At 41.2% G+C, this 23,304-nt stretch overlaps 1 protein-coding gene across 1 annotated transcript in view; it reads left to right on the top strand.

Moving 5' to 3' along the window:
- LOC146855235 (cadherin-related family member 4-like) overlaps positions 1-23,304 on the top strand; it is a 767,858-nt gene that overhangs the window by 412,001 nt on the left and 332,553 nt on the right. Inside the window, exons 14-15 of the mRNA XM_085650585.1 lie at positions 30-186; positions 18,537-18,642. Coding sequence (XP_085506711.1) covers positions 30-186; positions 18,537-18,642 — 263 coding nt within the window. The remainder of the gene's footprint in view (positions 1-29; positions 187-18,536; positions 18,643-23,304) is intronic.

The raw sequence follows: 23,304 nt of genomic DNA, 5'->3' as shown, positions 1-23,304 counted from the left end.
ACTTCTTTTCCCTTATGAAATTCATGTAGCATTCAACTTCCTGAAACAACGCCAGTTAATACCTCTTTGCTACACCTAAAATGTTGGGATGATGACATCTTGGCTCCTAATAATGTTCTAAGCTATGCCATGGATACTGATGACTACTCTGCTGGCAAATTTCAACTCGTCGGCAATGAAGTAACTGTGAGTAATTTTTGTTACCATGTTGACGTTCACATATTATTAATAAATATTTGGAACCATCTTTTCATGGGTGATGCATAAAATGCGATGGCTCCGCTTCTCAGTACCTTTATTATGTGTGATAATTGGCATGCCATGTACCGTACTCACACGGTTTCCAGAGGGTTCCCAGCCAAATCTAGATGACTGCATAGTCCTATATAGGAGCATTTCTAAAAGGACGATGTTTTAACCAAGTGAATTCAAAGTGCAGCATCAAGAACATATATGATCTCCGCAATGTAGATTGCATTGTTTGCCAGTACGCAAATCGGTATTGTTCAAAATACACAAACTAATGTATTTATTTATGCTGCTTTCCACCCCTGCACATTTGAATGTTACAAGTAAACAACACAATTCTTTCAATGCAGACTATTTTAAGTACTCAGCGTTAAGGCTGGGTCAATTTCTTTCGTGATGGTGCCAGAGCTTAATTTGAGCCGGTAGTTGCTGGTGGGGACCACTGGCACTTACTTTGAGGGACCAGCACTTACTTTTCTGCATAAGATATTCACTAAAAGCAAAACGGAGGGGGGGGGACATCCAAATTGTAAAGACGAGGGATAAAAATACAGAAAAATTGCCACGAAGTGAGGGAGCAGAAAGTCAGAAACCTTCATGTGTGAGCTAAAGAGGCACAGAATGTCTGGTAGCGAATTACAGAGGCATCAGGTGGATTAAAGACGCAGCCTTGGTATTTGGCACGCCAATGTTTAATTGCACCCACCGCAGGCTTCTGAGCAGGGATTCGGTACTAGCACTCATTCTGTTTCAAATTAAGCACACGGTGGCACCTTTCCCTTTTAGTTTTTTGTGTCTATATTCATCTTGTTTTGTTCTCCTTATACCCTCCTCTACTAGTTACATCTACCCTGCAGCAACTATTTGTCTCTCACACAAAACGTGTGAGTTGTACTAGAATGGAGAGGAAGAAGAGAAGAATGTGCTGAGAGAGACAAACATTATATGCAGGGTTGTATTCTTAATCATATTTGGCCTATGCCTCTCTCTGCTTCGCGAGATTGCATCTTCATCAACTGTTACCATTAGGGAAACTAATTGGCCAAGTTAGAGGTAAGCTGGGGCTGCAGGGAAGGAATGTCAGTGGTATACTCGCCGGAAGAAGGAGTGGATGCATGGTGCAGTAAAGGAGATGAAGATATTGATGCTCAGGTATCATTATGTTGCATGTTTGCTTGTTAAAAGGCAGAGCAATCACTAGAATAGTATAGAAATCATTATTTGCATTGTTGTACTTCTTTGAGTTCCCATTTGTAAGGCACAAGACTGTACTTTGTAAACAATGAAGGAAGAACTGTATGAATGTTTTCTCTTCCTCCACTGAGATAAAACAAGAACTAAAAGAGTTAGGTTTGTAGGACAGACAAGTAATCTGCCCAGCCATGTCCTAGAACTTCTAGAATGGCTTAAAAGCTGAGAACATGGGTTAAAGGGGGAATGTGAGAGAAGTGTCACATGGCCAAAAGAAGACCTACTAGCCTGTGGATCCCTCTGAAGCACCAAAGGGATATTCGAGCTCTGAGTTAATAGCTCTGGCAAGCCCTGTCAGAGGGCTAAAGTAAAGCACTGACACTGACTCTGAAAGCGCAAAGGATATGATAAGGTATAAGAAATGCCAAGCGCTAATGCTGGATAATGCAATGGAGCACACAAAGGAGGAGAAATGTATATTGCTTACCATGTTCACCTTGAGCCAAGTTATGAGAAATGGTATTACTAACTGATTTGGACATACCTTGAGCAAGAGATAAAAGCAGAGAAAGCATCACAGGCTTTGAAAAATGTGGTAAGGCTGCAAGAGCCCTACCCAAACTCTCCACAATGCCAACAGTCTCTTTCCATCATTATTTCAATCCCTTAGTAGGATTCAGGAAGGGACCAGTTACAGTGGCAATATCATTATACTTAGATCAGAGTTTCCATAGCAAAAGCCACTTTGGACTATTCATGGAATCCAAGAAGACGACCTCAAGTAGATCTCCTCCTTCCTCACTGGAAGAACCCAGAGAATCCACATTTCTCCCTTCACCTTGGAATGCAAGAACACCATCTGCGGGATCCATCAAGTTTATCCCTCAGCCCTAACCTGTTCAACACCTACATGACTCCCCTCGCCAACTTCATCAGATCGCATGGATTGAACATCCTATACTATGCAGACAATACCCAACTCATCCTCTCACTATCAGAAGACCCCTCTGACATGCTTCCACAGGTGCATGATGGGCATCACTGACTGGATGAGAGACAACTGCCTAAAACTCAACACAGACATGACAGAAGCGCTGATCTTTGTGAACAACACCTCTAATGGAATGACACCTGGTGGCCCCCTGGTGGCCCCCTAAACTAGGACCCTAACACACTCGAACCAACCACACCCGCAACCTCAGCAACATCCTGGACAGCAAACTCACAATGAAAAGACAGACCAACACAATCTCATCCACCTGCTTCCTCACCCTACGAATGCTATGCAAGATTTTCAGGTGGTACCCCATCGACCCCAGATGGACCGTCACACAAGCCCTTTTCACCAGCCAACTAGACTATGGCAATGGACACTACATAGAAATCACCTCACCCCCCAAGAGACTGCAACCTATCCAGAATTTACCAGCCAGACTCATCCTTGACATCCCTAAACAGACCCACATCTCTCTCCACCTCAAGAAGCTCCACTGGCTCCCCACTCAGAAGACATGCGAGTTCAGGATGCTGAGCCACACCTTCAAAGTCCTCCACAACCAGGGACCTGCTTACATCAACTACCGACTAAACTTCCACCTTCCTTCCAGACACCTGATCTCCTCCTCCCTCTGCCTCACCTACACCCCCCGCATTTGCCACAGCAACAGTGGTGGACGCTCCTTCACCTACCTCGCTGTGATGTTCTGGAACAACCTCCCACCTACATACCTCATTCTCTCTCAATGCTTGGATACCCTCACGGGTGATTAGTTGTGCCTAAAAAATCCAGATTTGATTGGTCAATGGTACGTTTTGTGTAGGTCAAGGTCAGGAAGGAGGGGGAGGGAGGTGTGTCCCAAAAGCTTTATTTCCCATTTTCGTTTTCATGGTCATCTTTGTTTTTCGGTACAGAAAAAACAAATTACATCAAATTTGACATACATGTTGAGCTTTACTCAAGGAAATGTGTTTGATTGGTTTGGTGTTAATTAGTTTTTTAGTTTTCAAGAAATGAGCATTTAAAGAATAGCTTAGATTGGAATGAAGAGGTGAACACACGGAAAAGTTTAGACATATCAATGTCTGCATATTCTTCAAAAGGATTTGATTGGCTGCCACACCATTGAACGAAAATGTTGTGACTGCTATATCAGGACTCAGGGAGCCCCTGCCCCCACCTCCAGTAAAAAATAATTTTTATGTGGGGTGTGTATCTACATCCTCAAATAATCATCAAAGGTAGTAAGTGTGATCAGTAAGATGATTTACAATATTTGTAACAGCATCTGCTTAATTAAGGGTGACAACAAGAGTATTGCATTTGGTGCGTCATCAACAATGTAATTTGAAATGTCATCAGTGATGTCACCAGTGATGTCAATTAACCCGCCATGTGTGAAGTAATATGTGAGATCATAAGCAGTGCATGGTAGGAGCACAAGTTAACTCAGTAAAGCATAACTTGAGAATTTCAGTGTTTTTGATTTGTAAACATATTTTCTTATCTTATTTAAACACCTAAACATAATGTCACTTTAAATGTAGTTCTTTAAAGAAATATTTAGAGTTGTTTAATGTATGCTCAGATGTGGTTTCCATATCTATCTATAACGTTACATTAAACTGTGTTTTTTCAGTATACATCTGGTTATTTTGATCATATTCAGCCAACTCCCCTACAGCACATGGTGTTTGCCTGAGTATAGTTGATGTGACCAGAATGTTCTGGTCCTTGGCCAGGGCCTATGCTGAACGGCGCTTAGGTTGGCCATCCCCATTATGCATGGACTTCTCGAGGGTTTGGCCGCAGGACCCCATTGCAGGTGGCCAAACCTCTGAAATCCACAATCTTGACTAAACGCAGTGGGTAGCCGCAGGGCCTGGTTCACAGCAAGGCCCTGAGGCTAATCCTACTGGTGGGTCAACCTCTTCTGTGCTTGGCCTTTGCCCTATACCCAACTCCCAATTCCCCACTCCCCGTTGACATCCAGCCCACATTAATATTTACTATGAAAGCTTCCCTGAACAATATATGATTTTTATTTCATTTTGGCCCCTGTGGGTCCCTCTGGACCCTCCTCTCCTACCCCACCCCTTTATGCTCCAATTTTAAAAGCAATTTCAGGACACAGAGACTGAGTCTTGTAATTGTGGAATGGCCAATGGAAAAAAAGCTCTCTCATCCAATTATAGGGTCCTATTTAAAAAATGTGGATACTGCAGGATTCTGATGTGAACAACTGCCAGATATAGCTATCTTTTTAACCCCTTCAAGTGCAACCTGAGCACCTCTTTAAACCCATATCTTTCAAAAATGGCTAAACAGATTTACACCGAATCATAAAAAGCATGCTCTTCGAGAAAAGGTGTATTTGTTTGCCTAATTATGTGTACTTCACTTTGGCAGTTCTTTCTGCATGAAACGGATATATTTCCTATGGAAATTAACATGTTAAATCAATGTGTTGTCACCCCACCCCTTATTTCCCGCCCCTCTTTATGGATCAGCAGATATCTTTCCAGGAAAAAGCTGAGGCAGATGAATTTTTTTGGAGAAAATTTACTGCAGATTCATCAAACAGTGCCGCCAAAGTTGTTAGCAAATCAAAAAAAGCTTTTCCAATGGAAACTGTGAACTAAGTATATTTATCTGTGGCCATCAGCAGAGTGTTTCTATATGTGAGTCAAGCTAATTTCATTGTAGTAGCAAGCACACGACCTCCAGAAAATGCAGCCGGATACTGGTCCACAAAGAAAATTGGTGAAGCAATAGTAGTCTGGCAGTATCAATTGAGGTATGCAAAATAAAGGATGTGGGAAAAAATGTGGGAATTGTTCTATCAGGCTGTGGCCAATCCTTGCTACCAGTCTTCATGAAAATGTAATCCTTAACATAAGTATTGAGAAAGCAGAAATTATCTTATGACGAAAAGTGTTTAAAAGAACAAGCCTTCCATTTCCTGCAACAAAATGAACCTCGCCTTCCTGGGAAACGCTGCCTAAATCCAAAAAGGATGACAGAAAGGAAATTGAAGCAAGGTCTCATATTTAAAAATGTAGAATGTGATAAGAAGGGATAAAAAAAATAATTTTGCACTGCAGATGAGCAATGATGAATTTATTAAGGCCATTAGTTATTGAAATAGGCAAGCAATAAGACCTTAAATATAAAAAATAATGTGAGAAAATTCCCCTTTTTGTGCTGTCATCCCCATTTTTTGCTGACTTTATTGCTGATTTTTAGACTGTGGCCACTGGAGTTCTGCTGTCTAGTGCCTGGAGTATGTGCTCTGACAAATGCATAAAAAGTAGCTAATCCCAAATTTGCTTATTTAATTCTCCTGTAAGTTCATAGTATATGGAGAAGGAATTATACCCATGGCATAAATTGTGAGATGTTACCTAAACTGCATTACTTATAGTGCCATCCATTGGAACTACAATGGTAGCATAACTGCTGTAGTTTAAACCAGCTGCCCAACCAAGCAAAATAATATTTTTAACCAGGCAAAACCTTCCTTTTAAATACTGATCACTTTTATGTAGGCCGTGTATCCCACAAGATAGAGTGCATGGTATTTAAAATTGGTATATGTGGAAATTCTATGTTGTCATGTCTCTACAGTGATGAGCCCCCAAAAGGTATTTTCAATGCGAAAGGCTCATGCTGGCTAAAAACTGGAGTACAGATTTAAATATTAATTCTGCTATCTCAGGTTTTGGACAAGCTAGAAAAACAGTTCAACTTAAAAATAAAATATTTATTAAAATCAAATGTAATGGTATAGTTGGATTTTGAATAAACATTTAGGAAGTGAGTCCATTAAAAAGTTACATTTTCACTGCCTGTAGCTTCTAAAAGCTCATTTACATTAGCCTGCTTTCAGCTGTCATGTCAGTGCTTGACTTTAAGGAGGTATGAAAAATGCCCCAGAGCAGGACAATTACTTAGGCCAGGTCACAGTTGGACTCGATGTGGGGCAGGTGATCCATATCAGCTCATGAAGGACAGCAGGGGGATTCCAGGAACTTCATTAACTTGAAGGAGACAGAGGTGAATCCTGTCCATTCATACTTTAGCGTAAGGGGATACCTAGGAAGAGGAAGCCTTTGATCTTTATATCTACAGTTGTCAGTTAAGCATCAGCTTGGTGGGAAGGTGAGCTGGGCCCAGAAACAGTATGAATAGCTTAGAAGTGTAGCTCATTTCCCCAAGAAAACCTTTGACTGGCAAGGAAGCTCCCTCCAAAGGCAAGAAGGATTGTGCCATTTTTGATTTCACTTAGAATACTGTGCTCTGGGATGGTTGGCAGTAAGGCAAACAGGATGTGCTCTTAAAGTTGGTAAAGTTTTCCAATTAACTTGTTCTCCATTGGATAGGAAGTGCCCATAAGTCACTCCAGCCACTGGCTACTAAATCATGAAAAAGTGAACCTCACCACCAGCTGCTCAAAACACTTTCTGGACCTGTGAAAGAACAGAGGAAGGACTGCACTTGCAATTTTAGACCCCTGAGGAGACCTGGAGGGCTGGGCTTCCACTTGTAGCCAGGGCAAAGAAGTGGATTCTAATGAGCAGTTGGATGTCCTCCTGTGTAGCTACAGGGACGCAGCAATCTGCAAAAGGCTTTTTTTCTGAATTGGCCAGTGGCAGTTGCAACTGGAAGAGGACTGGATCCTGCGGATGGCATCTGTTAGAGTGAATCCTGAACCTTAAGTGCTGTATCTGATGTCCTGGGAGCCTTAGTGGTGTCTCGAAGGATTTATCCTGGAATCTCTGATACAATTTGGACTTAGAAAAAGTTTGTACTTTCAGACCACAGGAGGACTGGGGATAACCTCCCAGTCCAATTCAAGCAAGGCAAAACCTTGCTGGGCAAGCAGATCAAGTGGGTCTTGCTCTGAACTTTTAGCAACTCAAAAACCTGTTTAGCAATCCCTTGTGACGAGCTGATCTGACTTCGGAGCAACCTTTCTGGAAATAGGCTGTAGTCTTGCCCCTCTGGAGGATACTAAGCTCCAAAAAAGAGAGAAGGTCTGAACTTAGGAATCTTGATCAGGCAAAGGAGCCAAAAGTATTCGACCAGAGAGAGGAATTCTCCTGGGTGTGAAATGGTAACTTTTCCTATTTCCTGCCTAAATTAACCACTTCAGCTGGACCAGGTCCAACAGCTATCCAGCTTCAGGTCGGCTTACTTAGATGTAGTCTGCAACCTTGTCCCACTGTTAAATGTAAACATTCATATCAGAAACAAGTAAGAAGGTAACATCTTTGACAGTTCCAACCTGTTTCGCGTATTTGACCCATGCTCCAATGTTTTCATCCGGAAATCGCATGTAGTTCCTGTACACACGTGAACATTCCCTTCTATTGGTGTTTTACGTTTTTGGTATGTTTTCTCTTCTTTGAAAAGCCATATCACCAATTCCTCATATGGGTGTTTTGTTGTTTTGGTGGCATTTGGTTTGTTACATTCATCTCTATTTTTTATGAATTGCAGTGGCATTTCTATTGTATCATATTTTTGACTTTTTAATTGTATAGCACTTCGAAATGCTCTACATATTTTCAGAAAGTTAAGTCTGTCTGATTTGCGTCATAGCTAATAGGGGTTGAGTTCAGGTTTAAATTATTGAAACGTTTGCCTGGACGTATGCCTGGATTTAACAGATTTGAGACTTTAGGGCCCATTAGCTTGGTAGGCGGATCACCACCGCCCAACTGGCGGTGGCGATCCACCCGCCAACACACCTTACCTGACAGCCTTTTACCCCCGCCACACTAGCATGGCAGGGGGTACCGCGGCAGACGGAAAGATTGCCTACTGGGCGGAAAAGCCCATAATATGGTGGCGGTGGCTTGCAGGCACCGCCATCCATATTAGCATGTGCCATTTTCAATGCCTTTCTCTGCCATGGAAAGGCATGCGGTTTTCGCTTCGGGCACCCAGGGGGTGGGGGGCTGCACTTGTGACCCCCCAACATTGGCATGGACAAAGTTGCAGGCAGCACGTGGTTGTGCATGAACAACATGCATATATTGCATTGTGGCGGGGCTGCTTACAGTACCGCCTGCCGCAATGCAATATATGTGGGATGCCACTGCCACCGTGGCGGTGGCATCCTAATTGCCATCGCGGGACCACCGCACCTCTTGCGGGCGGTCCCGTTTGCCACTGGGTGATTGACCCCCCTATTTCTTGTGGTGGACTGCCATCCACCCTAATTATTAAGTCACTTTCTTACAAATAAGGAAGCATCACTAGACCAAATAATAGCTGTTTAATGGTGATTTCCAGAATCATAAGCAAGCCAGCAAGTCTCAACATGTCTCAAAGAAAATGATCCCAAGTTACAAAATTGCAACACAGTCTAATATTACAATGTGAACAGAATTAGCAAGTGTTGATTAGGAAACTGGTAAGATCATCTTCTGGGACATTGCAGGGTTCACCTTTAAGAAAGGAGTTGAGGACCTAGTAAACTATTTGAAAACTTAACATTTCTGGATGCTGGAGGAAATCAAAGGACTCATTTTCATATTGGCATACCATCTGCCACTATGCTGCTGTGGCACTGACCTCACCTTTGATTGTTTGAACATCAAGAGTACTGCTAGCGAACCGGCATGCCATGGTGTCCAGACCATATTGTATTTGCTTTATAAAACAGGCCCTACATGCATGGTGTTCTTTCTGAAAAACAACAATCAATCACCATGGCACTGGTATTTTCATCAAGCACTTAGAGTCCTTTTGTTCCTGTACATGACCAAATTGCCTGTCCCATCGATCACAAAAAGGAACAAGCATTGAAAAATTCATTAGGTTTTGCCTATGTGATTAATAATAAGCTGTATTTTTTGTTAGTTGTAGATTGCTTTGTAGTTGTATAATATACGTTACAGAAAGTCTGTTAAGTGTTCTGACTTGTTTATGCACAAAAAGGCAATATATAGTGCAAATGGTATAGTGTGGGTAAGTAATAGCAACATTTTTAAAAATGAAATGAAAGAGGGAAATAAAAGAAATAATTGATATAATAGCAATATTATGTGTTTAGAGGAGTTCTAACAACGTTTGGGCCCCTTGCCACTGCACCTGCTGCACCATTCAAATCATGCCCCTAGTGCCTGCAAGCCAACTGCATTTGTGACTGCCTGTTTAGTAGTAAAATAAAACAATTTTGGGTGTTTAGTGGGGTGCCTAGAGCTTTTGTTCCTGGTGTCACTGAACTTGCTGCACCATTGTAATCTAGACCCCATTGTCTGCAAGGTAACTGCACTTGTGACTGCCTGTTTAGTTTGACATTTTAGCCATAATCTGGGTTTTGTGGGTTCCCTAGAGCTTTTGGCCCCAGTGCCACTGCACCTGCTGCACCATTGAAATCAAGTCCCCTTTATCTGCAAGGTAACTGCAACTGTGACTGCCTGTTTAGTAGTCGAATATTGCAAAATTATGTGTTTTAGTGGAGTTCTCACAAATTTGGGCCCGGTGCTGCTGCACCTGCTTCACCATTCAACTCATGACCTTGTTGGCTGCAAGGTAACTGCACTTGTGGCAGCCTCTTGAGTAGCAAAATATAGCATAGCTCTTGATTATTAACTTATTTTTAACTTGAAATATTTATTACAACATTTGAAATTTTATCATAATGCACATTGAAGTTTCTGAATAGCTACGTGGTTTTTCTTATTATCATGTTTGACATCTTTATGAAAATTCTTGATTGATTTCAAGATATCACAAAAAGTTGGACAAACCTGTTTAGAGATCTCGGACAGAATGGCTTCTGTTGAAACACGCAAGGGAAATCTGGAAAAAGATGTCTGTAATCTACAAACACATGGGAAAGAACAGGAAGGCACAATTAAAGACCTAATGGTGAACGTTGAAGATCAAGAAAACAGAGCCAGATGAAATAATTTAAGTTTTTTTGGGATTCCTGAGAATTCTGAGGGACATGATCCAAGGGGCTTTATAATCACACTACTAAAAGAATCATTTCCGGAGCTACAAATGTGGGATTTTAACAAGGAAATTCATCTGGCCCATCGCTTTCCCTTGATACCCCCCAAGCGAACGCAGCCTTCAACACAATAGCCACGAGCGTTCCTTGTCAACTTCGGCAATTTTTTGTTACGTGAAGCTATTTTTGATCTTGCACGCCCGACAAAAAAAAGAGAATTTAAAGACTTTATGTTCTTTTGTAGACCATATTTTGCCCATGCTACTGTCGAAAGAAGGTGGAGGATGAGACAATTATTCACACCGTTTGAACGCATCGGCGCTACTGTTTACCTACAGAATCCTGCACGGTTAAAGATTATCTTTAACGGCAATACAAGAAGCTTTACGAGTGAGATTCAAGCTGAAGCTTATTCAAGAGAAATTACAATCCCAGATAAAAACAAATCCAAAAAATAACCGTAATTTCCTATAAACTATCTAATCTGAATTTAGTTAGATATAATGGGATTGTTAATACTAGTAAGACATAAATAACAAAGAAGGAGGGGAGCACATAAACATACACAGGGATATTAAGGGAAATAACGATATATGTCAGGTCAGCCGCCGTCTGCTGCCCTCTGACCGCAATGATGCCCACAATCTGGTTCAAGCTGAACCACATAGCCTCCCCTTTAGGGGAATCGGGGGGTGGGAATGGGGGGTGGGGAAGGGGGCACGGGTTTTTTCTTCTACATTTACACACTCAATTTCAATTTGTTTTAAGGGGTTTGGGGCAGTGAGATGGGGAGGGCTTACAGGCGTATTGATTTGGCTAGGTAAATTGGTACGCTTAAAGCTTTAAAATGAGTAAAATTAAAATTTTAACCATTAATATATGTGGCCTAAATGATCCAAATAAAAGACAGAGAACAGCTATAGGTCTTAATTCAATAGGGGCAGACATTGTCTGCCTCCAGGAAACTCATGTTGAAAGGTCCCAAATTGTAGTCTTAAAAACCCTTGTATATAAAGTGATTACGGCTACAACTCAGAGCAATAAAACACGGGGAGTTGCAATTTTAGCCCGTAGCGGGGGTCTCCAATTTGGTAAATCAATCGCAGATAAATCCGGTCTATGGGCAATTACCGAATGTAATTATGGTGGGGGAAAAAACTAACTATCTGCTCGGTATATGGGTGTGTTGATGATGACCCAGGTCCTTTAGAATTTCTATCTAACGAACTGGCCCATTGGCCACTACCATTTATTGTATGTGGCGACTTTAACTTAAATCTTCCTTTAAATTGGGCACTGGGGCATAATAAATTTAAGTATCTAGGTCGAAAACCGAAAGTTTTCAGAGCCCTTGAAGAACTATGTAACACACATGGATTATCTGATTGCTGGCAACTGAAGTACCCAAACAACCAAGGATATACTTGTTTCTCAAATCCACACTTTAAGTTTGCAAGGCTGGATTATATATTTGCATCACACAACATAGCCACACATAGCTCCATAGAACGACTACCTAAGATACTTTCCGACCATAACCCACTAACCATATGTCTTGATACTGGTAAAATAGAATCAAAACACAATAGATGGACTTTTGAAAGGGCTCTTTTGTTGAATGAAGAATACTGTAAGGTTATAGAGAATTGGATCCCCGAATTTTTAGAAAATAATCTTGGCAGTGCATCGCTGGAAATTGTTTGGGATACCCTTAAGGCGGGAATCAGAGGAGAAACCCTGAGATTTTCTATTAAAAATAATCAAGAGGAAAAATTAAAACTAAAAAACCTACAAAACGAATTAGCTAAAAAAGAGGAAGAGCTTATTATGGCAATTCGGGATAATATTAACATTGAAGAGGCAATCAGAGATGTTGCCATTACTAAAAATCCAATTGTAGAAGTGTTCTCCAATAAAGCAATCAGTAAAGCCACCCAAAACAAACAAAACAATTATTAGGTTGGGAAAAATATTGGCCATCATCTTGCAATTCGGGCCAGACAGGAACATACGGATAGTACTATTAAAGAAATTATTGATCCTATTAATGGCCTCACCCAAGATCCCAAAGAAATTAGAGATTGTTTTAAAAAATATTATTCTGATCTTTACACAGAAACTTATAAAAATCAATCTCAAATTGATGACTATTTGGATACGGTTATATGGACTTAGCTTTCCCAAACCGACAGAGACAGCTTGGCTGAGGCTCTGCAATGGATCGAAATATTACTATCCATTAACAGTCTTCCCTCGGGTAAAGCAAGTGGGCTTGATGGAATTCCCTCTGAATTTTATGCCAGATTCCGTAAACAGCTAAAAGAGATACTTATAATGTTGATGACCCAGGTCTTTAATGGTGGACAGCCACCAAGATCTTGGGCACTAGCAAAAATAATTTTATTTCCAAAGAAAAACAAAGATCCAACTGAGCTTGGGGCTGATCGTCCAATCACCCTAATTAACAACGATTCCAAAATTTACTCTAAAATACTCGCCAGTCGGATTGCCCCACTCATACATAAAATTATATCGGTTCGGCAACATGGATTTGTTCCTGGCAGATCTACCATTGATCACATACAGAGAGTCATTACACTCTTTGACATGACTGAGGTGGCAGGAGACCCTATGGTACTGATATTATTAGATGCCGAAAAAGCGTTTGATAGGGTCTCCTGGCAATATCTATGGACAGCCATGTCAAAGAGTGGAATTGGGGAAAATTTTATCAAAGCAACCCGTATGATGTATCTTAACCCAAAAGCAGCAGTGGTGATAAATGGGGATATATCCGAAAACTTTAAAGTGACGAGAGGAACGAGGCAGGGTTGTCCCTGCTCCCCATTGCTTTTCGCTATTTTCATAGATCCCTTTATTCGGAGACTAGAATTAAACTTAGCAATAATACCAGTGAGGACCCCTCATGGAGACACCAAAACATTAGCCTACGCTGATGACATCGCCCTAACCATAACCAACCCTAGTGATGCTATAAATTTAATTGAAATAGAGGCTAATCATTTCGGTGAAGTTTCAGGTTATAAACTAAACCAAAACAAAACTCAAATAGTTATTAATAAACAAATTAATTGTGTTGATGCAAGGATTGTTGAAAATGCGACCTACCTAGGGGTAAATATCACCGCTAATCTTAACAACTTGGTTACATTTAACAATTTTTGGAAGGAGCAACTTAATTAAAATGGTATTTTTTCCTAAATTTTTATATTTTTTTAGAAGCATTTGTTTAATTTTTGATCAGCATATATTTACAGAACTGGATCATATCTTTTCTCATTTTATCTGGGGGTACAGCAGACCACGAAGAGCCATGAAATTTATTAATTTACCCAAAGATAGAGGTGGACTTGCCCTACCCAATTCTAAAGCATACTGGTGGGCTAGTACACTTAATTATAGCAGAATGCTTCTAATCCCAAATCCCGCTTTAAATGCTGTAGGAAGGGTCCCAACCCCACAAGAACTTATTCTCGTGGCCGCAACGGGAGATCATCTTTGGCGTTTGACCTATGACTGTCATTTCAAAAAGATTCGGTTTAAAACCCTTAAAGGAATTTATTACGTATGGGGTAACATACGCAAAATATTGGGGATTGGTAGAGTTCCATATTATACGACTATCTACGGTAATCAAAATCTTCCCGCAATTTTTTCAGACTCATGTATGAAACATTGGGTTATGCTAGGAATCACTAAACTTGGCTTATTTTTCAATTTATCTGGGCTTAAAACATTTGAATTATTAAAGAATAAATTTCTACTAGAACATCGCGATTTTTATAAGTATCTGCAAGTAAGAGACTTTCTGTTGAAAAAAGGGGGTGGCAACATAGCTTTCCAGATAATACAGATAATAGATATGATTATAAAGAGTAATACAATTAAAATTGGCGAAATTTACAATAATTTAATTATTAATTTACCTGACGATCTTGATAAACACTTTCAGATATGGCAGGACAAACTAGAAATCTCCGAAAACTCTATTCAAACTGCATTTAACCTCTCGCAATCTATTTTAATTTCAACCAAACTGCAAGCACAATTTTACAAGACCTTTTTTCAGTTATATTACACCCCCAAAAAGATTGCAAAATGGAGCAAGAGTAAGGGGACGAAATGTCCAAGATGTGCACTCCCCGAAGTGGACTTAATACATATGTTTGCTACGTGCAAAGAACTTTATACCATTAGACGGGACATTTCGATCTTTTTTTCTAAAATCCTCAAAAAAGATATTGAAATAACAACAGCAGAAATAGTTTTGGGCGTGGAAGGGGATTCTCGACCAACTCAAATAAGGGGATTTATATTTGTTGCATTGTCAATATTGAGAATTTGTTTAGCGTCAGCTTGGTTAGACCCACAACCACCTTCATTTCAACAATGGAGGGCTCGCTTACTTGCAACTTATAGTTTTGAAATAGCTATATACAAATGTAAGGGCTTAAATAAAAAAAGAAAGGTCTAGCTATCTGGGATCCACTTAGAATTTGGTTAGAAGGTATTGAACAACCAAGATTAAATAAAGTTATGATGTAATTTTCTTTTGTTAAATGTATATGTATACAAACAAATTGTAACGCCTGTAAGCTGATGGGTGGTGGGGGGGGTTGGGTTATGTAAAATAAGTTAAAAATCCAATAAAGATTTGTTAAAAAAAAAAAAAATGAAATTTGATCATAATGATCAAATGGATTAAGTTGAAAAAATGAATCCGATAATATCTACAAAGTGCAAAGAAAGGTACTGAGGCAGGAATAGAAAATGCCACAAATGTTCTAAGGCTAAAGCATCTGCTTTACACATCTAGGTAATAAAAAGCAAGCATTCCAGCATTCCGTGGGAAGAGATCTTATCTTGAGAGTGAATGGGGCTGAAACAGTGTCAACAGCTTTAGTAGAAGTATCGTAAATGCGCGCAGCCAGGGGAAGTTAGCAAAAAAAAGTTCCATGCAAAAGCTAATGAACACAGTAATCCGGCCATGAGAACTGATAAAAGCCCCCTCTTAAGATTTATTAAAATATAAGAGATCTCTCACGCACAGAGCAAGCGCTGTGCAGGTGAAACCTAAAAAGCAGTACCAATGGCCCACTTTAAAAAGGATGATCCTCTGATGAATAGGCTGCAAGCAAATGATTTCCAGCAGAAAAGCCAGCAGATGCTCTGCTGTTGGATACACAGCGGGTACTCCATCTTTAACCCCTTCGATGCTGCGCAGATTCCGCCGCTGTGCTGACGGAATCTTGCGTGGGTGTGGTCATGACGGAATGGTTCCGTCATGAGCACAGCTCAACCGTGGGTCATGACGGAACCATTCCGTCATGAGCACCGAAGGGGTTAAATGAGACCTGGGAAGAGAAAGGTGGGTGAAACAGGGTACATACACTGGCTTGCACTGGATGGTCTACTTCGACACATTTTTAAATGATTCTGTAGTCTAAATTAACGCGACACATTGCAGAAAGTTTCATATAATTGTATGAAGAAGTGGGTCCCAAGGGCTGATTATAATCATGGTAATACCAACGTGATTCAGTGAATCACACCAATTACGAAAAAAGACTTGATTCATTCCAAAAATATATATTTCCCAGCTGGTAATGAAAGAGCCGTAAAATCGAGAGTTTTCTCCACCATCGAATAAAACAGTTAATAACTAATCAAATAGTGGATGATGGCGAGTTTCTGTCCACTTACAATACACCTAACAAACTTCAAAGATCCTTCCTGACATTTAAGGGACAAATAGGCTCATTTGAAACATGAGGGAATACGACCACACAATACCATGCCTGAAAACCTCCATGCCTCCTGATGGAGTTTAGTTTAAACCTTGAACTCTCTGCATTATGTAGTCATAAGGGAACAAAACAGGCACCTCTTTACATTCCTACCAAGACTATAGATTTTACTACCTCTCAGCAGATTCAACAGCAAATCCTTTAAAAGCAAAATCATGTTGGTTGCTCTCTAGGAGTTTACAGTCCCAAACTCTGGACACACTTGAACCTGTATGGAGGGCAGAAGTAGAGGCTATCTAAAGTTAAGGAATCCTTTAAATGCAGAACAATTCAGCCATGCATTGAAAGACCGAGCACTTAACAGTAATTGTAGTATGTTAGATACAGGGACGTCCTTCACTTTTGTCTGAATTCGAACTGCTTTCCTACAAACGTTACCCCGCCCTTGGACATTTTCTACTTCAGTATGCTCTGTGGTGACAAGTTGTACTCATTGGTGTGTTTACAAAAATATACCGGCTGGATGGCTCAGCAATCTGAACGCTCACCCTGGCCAAATGGAGTCTTCTGGAGTGCACGAGTTTGGATCTTACCCTTTCATCTTTCCAGGGTTGATAAATTGAGTTCTATACGCTGTGTGAAAGTATTTAAAGCACAAAGAAAACAGCAAAAGAGTGGCAAGAAGCTCTATATAAAAATACTCTCTAATAATTAAAACTCGGAGTAAATACAGATGCTTCGAAGAGAAATAATTATGAAAGCTAAAAGAAAAATATCACCTATTGCACGATGAACACAAACAAAAAATATGTGAGTAGGTCTTGAAGTAAAAGACAGCCTTCTGGAGTTTTTTCTTAATAGGTTAATGAGTTGTCTTTCAAACTGTGTTGCTATAACTGAATATCATGGTTAAGCATTTCAAAGTGTAAAGTAGGTGCTCAGAATAATCCCACATGTTGGTTTGCATTTACAGTTGATGTAAAAGTTACATGGTTAATCTGCTGAGGAGTGGTAGTATGTGGTGTTAAATTATGTTTATCTATAATGGGCCATAGTATGAGTTTCCGCAGTCCAGGAGCGGGTGGCACACCACAGCTCCGCTCCAGGGCCTCCAAAACTTACCCACCAACATATTAGAAGTAATATTATTGTCTGGTGGGCAGCGTGGTGGTCCCACGGCGGTGCTGTTTAAAGGCTCATTGTGAGCCTTAAACAGCACCGCCAAGGGACCGACAGTGCACCTTCCTGAAAGGGAAGGAATGCACCATGTTGTTCATTCCTTCCTGTGCAGGAATTGGGGGCGCAAAACTACATGGGGGCACAACATGTGGCTCCCTCCATGTACCCCCATACACAGAGGCACAAGGGGGACCTGCAGTGCCCCCTTTGGTGCCTCACCGCCACCCTTTTCATGGCGAGACACCCGCCAAGATAAGGTTGGCAGTGAGGAGTATGCTGAGCAGTGCCGCTGTAGCACCGGCAGCATATTTTGGCCCTGAGCCGCTGCCAGACTGCCCCAGAATCCTTCATCTGCGGTGGTAGCAGTCGTTCAGTGGTGGTCCGACTGACTAACTTATAATACAGTGGGCGGTCCCACAGTGTGACAGTGGTCGGACCACCAACGTGACTATGGCGGTCCCATGGACCGCCGTAGTCATAACAAAACCCTATGTCATTACGTGCACACCCTTCATTCGGTGTGTTTCTGAATGCTCTTTACCTTTTTTTGGTTTTCTCATTCATAGAGTAATGCACAGTCTCTAGCGCATGTTAGCTAACATGTAATATTAGTTTCAGAGTTCCACAAATAGACAGTTCCAAACTTCAATTTGCTTCTATAATCTCACACAATCAAAGTTTTTCATAGCAAAAAGAGAGTGAATTTAAATCATGCGCAGCCACTCGCAGGCATTGTATCCATTCAGTGCTTTATTTGTAAAATAATACGTGGCGGTGCCCGAACTTTAGTTCTGAATTCCCCAGCCGCACTATCGCATGCCGGTGTGCCGGATACAAAGGCGGTGCAGTCCTGATTCTCCCTCATCCGTCTTTCATCGGCCACTGGACTCTTCTTGACCATTTATTGCACCCTTTCAGGTTCTTGTTCATCTGTGCTTTCTACCTTTGTCATTGACAGTGGGTCCAAATGTGTGGAGGACTTATCACATGATAAACTGTTCTTTAGCTATATCAAATGTTCAACATAAGGTTCATATATTTAAGTTAATATTTAAGTTAAGCATCTCAGGCATTACAATTACTGTGGCCCTATTAGTGTAGACAGTCCATGTGAAACATTTATAATCTGAATGACAAAAGGATCGAGTGCACTGTGTCTTTACATCTTCCTGTTTTCTTCCAGATAGGGCCCCATGGGCTGGATTATGACAGTTTGATATTTTCTGGGATGCAGTTTAAGCACACGTTGTTAATAAAAGTTTCCGACCAGGGAGAACCTTCACTGACAAGTAAGTGCCATGTTATCATTCTGCACCATGAAGCTCGTTCAGCAGAAGCACTCAGGCCCTTGTCCATCATGGGATACCAGGCCCCAGTAAGGCAGTGCTTCAAAAGAAGGGTCAGTCTCACACAGCTATTGGTAAACCTGGTCTTTCTCAGCTACTAGACAGACCACCCACTATTTTCAGTACAAGTAAATGTCTGAACCTATGAAATCACTGAAGTCTAATAAATAATGAATAATTGCATGCAAATAAGTATGGCCTTGGCTCTGTGCAATAAACCAGCATTACGGACTTTCAGAAGTGTTCCTTTTCTGTAATATTCGCAGATGTCTGATATTCAGTCCCTTACATCATGTATTTGCAGTTCTTCAGGAAAATTACAATTGCATCTATCATTGGTTTAATATTCCAAATTCTCATGGCCAAATGCCTCAAGGTAATTGCATGTATTGTTATACTACATTGTTGAACTTGGCCCTCTCTGCAGGGTCATCCTCAAAATGTTTGCCTTCACTCTCTTTTTTTTGCTGACTTCGTTTTGTGACTCACTGCTAACCAGTGCTAAAGTGATTGTGCTCTCTCCATTAAACATGGTAACATTGGCTTCCACTCAATTGGCATATTTTAATTTACTTGTTTGTCCCTAGTAAAGTGGTACTACCTATACCCAGGGCCCGTGAATTAAATGGTACTAGTGGGCCTGCAGGACTGATAGTGCAAACCCACTTTAAATAGCCTTTTAAACATGTCTCAGGCCTGCAAAATAAACAATTTGCAGGGCTAAACATACATTTTGATGTGCATAAATCACCACTTGGTAGGCCCTAAAAAGCCCACAGAGCATGTTTTCAAAAGGTTGGGCAAGTACTTTTAACTTTTGCATGTCCTAGTAGTGAAAAACTTATTTTTCACTACTGCAAGGCCTGCATCCCCATAGGACAGCACTGGGTTCCCTTATTGCATCTAATAAGCGATAACTTTCAATTTGGAGCATGTAGGAATATTGAGATTGGTGTTTATGGAATTGTTTTCAAAACCCTCTTGAATGGTAAAGTCAGATTTTAAGTCACCAGTCTGAAAAAGTAACTTTTAGAAAGTTGGACCCTGGACTCTACGAGTTGTGAGTGTTGCTCCCCAAGTGGTGCCGCTCAGGTCCTGGACCCTTGGAAGTGGACTTGAAGGTGCTCTGCCAGCCATGCTGTGGTCCTGAGACACATCTCCTCACAGCTCTGCTTTCAAAACGGTGCAAGGCGATGCTTCCCATCACAGCCCACAGTCTCCTTTTGAAGCTGCTGCTGCACAATGCATCCTCGATGCAGGCCTTTGCATAGCAAGCCCCTCATCGACAGCATCTTTGACGATTATGTAGGACTCGCAAACAAACCTTATAAATTCACTGAAAAAAACAAAAGCTAAAGAAACATTATAGTTAGATGTTATAAAAAGATCTGCTTTTCTTAAAAAAAGCTTTAGAAATTCACAAAAAACAACAGTTAAAGTGATGTTAGGTGAATATGTCAGTGACAACATTAACATTCTAAACCAAAAAAACACAGAAATTCACCAGTTCTAGCTAGCAGAGCTAGATATAACTTGCGCCCCAGCTATACACCACTTTTGACCTCACATAGTATAGCACTCACGACATGGTCTATGACATCATTTATGACATCACTGATGACATCTCAAATTAAAACATACATGATTTATAATGTGTTCAATACGTCTACACACCTATGATGCATTAGGCCCATATGCGTTTTGTAAGCAATGTTGGACACAGGCTGTAGAAAATTAGGTAGAAATGTAATATAGTAGCGACTTGCCACTATGACTATAAAGCAAACTAACACACTCATTGGCTGGTGTCATCAGTGATGTCATCAATGATAATGTTGTAACTGACATATTCACATAACTTTAACGCCACTTTAACCTTAGTTTATTTCAGTGAATTTCTAGGGATTTCTTGAAACAAAAACAGTTATTTTTATTACACCAAACTATAATGTTACTTTAACCTTTGTTTTTTTTCAGTGAATTTCAAAGGTTTATTTTTTTTAAAGTAAAACAAATATTTTTCTCACACCTAACTATATTGGTACTTTAACCTTTGTTTTTTTGTGAATTTCTAAGGTAGAGATGGACAGAAGTACTGCAGTTTATTGGTTGGTGATAAACTCTTCTCTGCCGGAGAAGTTTGCACAGTTTTGCCCACTCCGTGCTATGCTTGCAACGTGTAGATCCTGCAAAACTCTGCCAACCGCTGCACAGCAGAGTTTATTCTTGCGGACGGCACACTAACATTAAGTTGGTGAGTGAGAATTTACATCCCCTACCACGATTTTCAGGTGCTAGAATGCCACCTGGTGAAATTTTCTCAACAGGGGCAGTTGAGGCAGTTCACCACTGCGTTGAGAAAGCTGCTGCTCAAGTAGAAAACCTACTAGAGCTTAAGAAAGAAGGAGTGCCCTCTGGCATGCCAAATGGTGTCATTTGCGCTGAATTTACAGCATGGAGCAAGCTCACAGGGCCAAGAATTGTCACAAAATACGATGCAGCGCGCGCTACGAAATTCATTTTATTTATTTAATTGTTTACTTATCTGCAATTATCCATATTCCGGTTTTTAGAACCCCCCACCCTGCCCCTCCCCCGCCCCGCCTTACCGCCCCACGGAACTCCCTCCACGGGCCGCGGCTGGGAGTACACAACATTGCCACTCAAGACCAATGCACAAACACCATACCCCAATACAAACAAGAGTTGCATCATCTCAAAACAATCAGGAACACAAACTGTGATCAATAGGACAATAAGCTAACACAGACAGAGACACCACACCACCCATCAAGTCAACATTGTGTCATAGTGTACCACAAGCATGCACATGCACAATCCTGACAAGTGACAGGTCAAAGATAGGAGGACATAGCACTATTGTGCACTCAAAACAAGCCCAGTAACAATAATACACCTTGCTGCTTGTGACAGACATACAAGTAATGCACACTACACTTGCAACACACATCAGAATGTATCACAATGCACAAACAACTCACACACAATGTCATGCAAATAGAACATCACACACTCTGTGAGCAGAAAGAGCCAACACAGCCCAAACACTGCATACATTCACAACAAAAACACTACAGATGCACATGCCAATCCATCACATAGCAAACCCAGCTGGACATCAGGGGGATGCACACCAGGCAAGTACAAGGCAACATACACTGACAACACTGCATGCACACCAAGCAGTGTGTGCACACCAACCAAATCAGTAGCACACACTTCCCAGTGCCACACCGTGTACTCCCACAACACAAATCAGCACAGCACACAGACAACATCACACTCAGGAAGGGTAGCAGTACCCCAACAAACACACATACAGCTTACCCAACACCCACAGATGCACAACTCGGGGACACCCAGGTGCAAACAACATGTCCAGAGGACTGTGCAGCACAAGCAGTTGCACTGCACATGAGCAACCATAAATGCAAACCAGTACAAGAAAATCACACATAACTAATTGGGAAACTGTCCTGAGTGGCACATTGGTCCTGTGCACAGATCAGCACCACAACGCAAAGTGTAACTAATGAAGTGGTGGGAAGGCTCAAACACTGGCAACCCAAGGGGTAGGTGACATAAGATTGAAGTGGTGTGTACGTCATTAGTGGACATGTCAGTAGTGTACTGTACACAAACACATAGAGAAGGCACTCACAATGGGTAGGCATCAGAAGCACAGATAGGGGATGGTATGACTCCACATCCCACATACCATACTGGAGCCAAAAATGGGTCAAGTGACAGCAATGCATGAGAAACATCACAAATAATGTTAGTGTGGCTGAGCAGGTCTGCGCAGTGAGCACAAACAGTAACAAGACACATGGCTGATCAGCAAAACACAACACAGACTTAGTAGTCACACACTCTACGTACTACATACTCACAACTGGCAGCAACAACAAGTAGGTGTCCCCCAGGAGTGCAAGGACACACCAACACACTGCACAGTGTACAACCAACAACTCCTACATGTGAACACAATCACAAGTACAGGGCTGACAATTTAAACAAACAGGCACACAGCTCCTGGGTCATACATGTGTGCAGTTGGCATTACAGGGGCACACACACATCAACACTACTGACAAAGTCACCCCCTTCACACTTCATGATAGCTCAAGTGCACACATTCAAATGTACCCATGTGACTAGGAAGACAGGCCATCACAAGATGACCATACATCGACACTGCTGTTCACACATCAAGAAAGATCACACAGACATGATGGACCCTGGCCAGCCTGTCTGTAATCCTGTGGATAGAATTCCGCTCTGTGCTGGTAGTGCATCCTAACATGACGTGTACAATTTAGAAACCTGACCAAAGAATGATTAGGATAACAGTAGATCATCACAAACAACCATCATTGCACCCCAAGCCTCAGAGTCAAGAAAAACTGAAGTGCCTGTCACCTCTGGCAAACTCTGAAAAAGTGAAACAAGCCATTGGCAATGTTAAAGTGGCATACAGAGCATGTGTCACATGAAACCATACGCATGCAGAAAAGTTTTTATTAAGCAAGGACACTGACAAAGCAAATAACAGGAGTAACTGTCTGTACTACATATTACCCA

This window comes from Triturus cristatus, chromosome 4_1, assembly GCF_964204655.1.
Source record: "Triturus cristatus chromosome 4_1, aTriCri1.1, whole genome shotgun sequence".
Classification (NCBI taxonomy): Eukaryota; Metazoa; Chordata; class Amphibia; order Caudata; family Salamandridae; genus Triturus; species Triturus cristatus.
The sequence above is the reverse complement of the archived record's forward strand: the minus strand, read 5'-3'. Positions and strand labels throughout refer to the sequence as shown.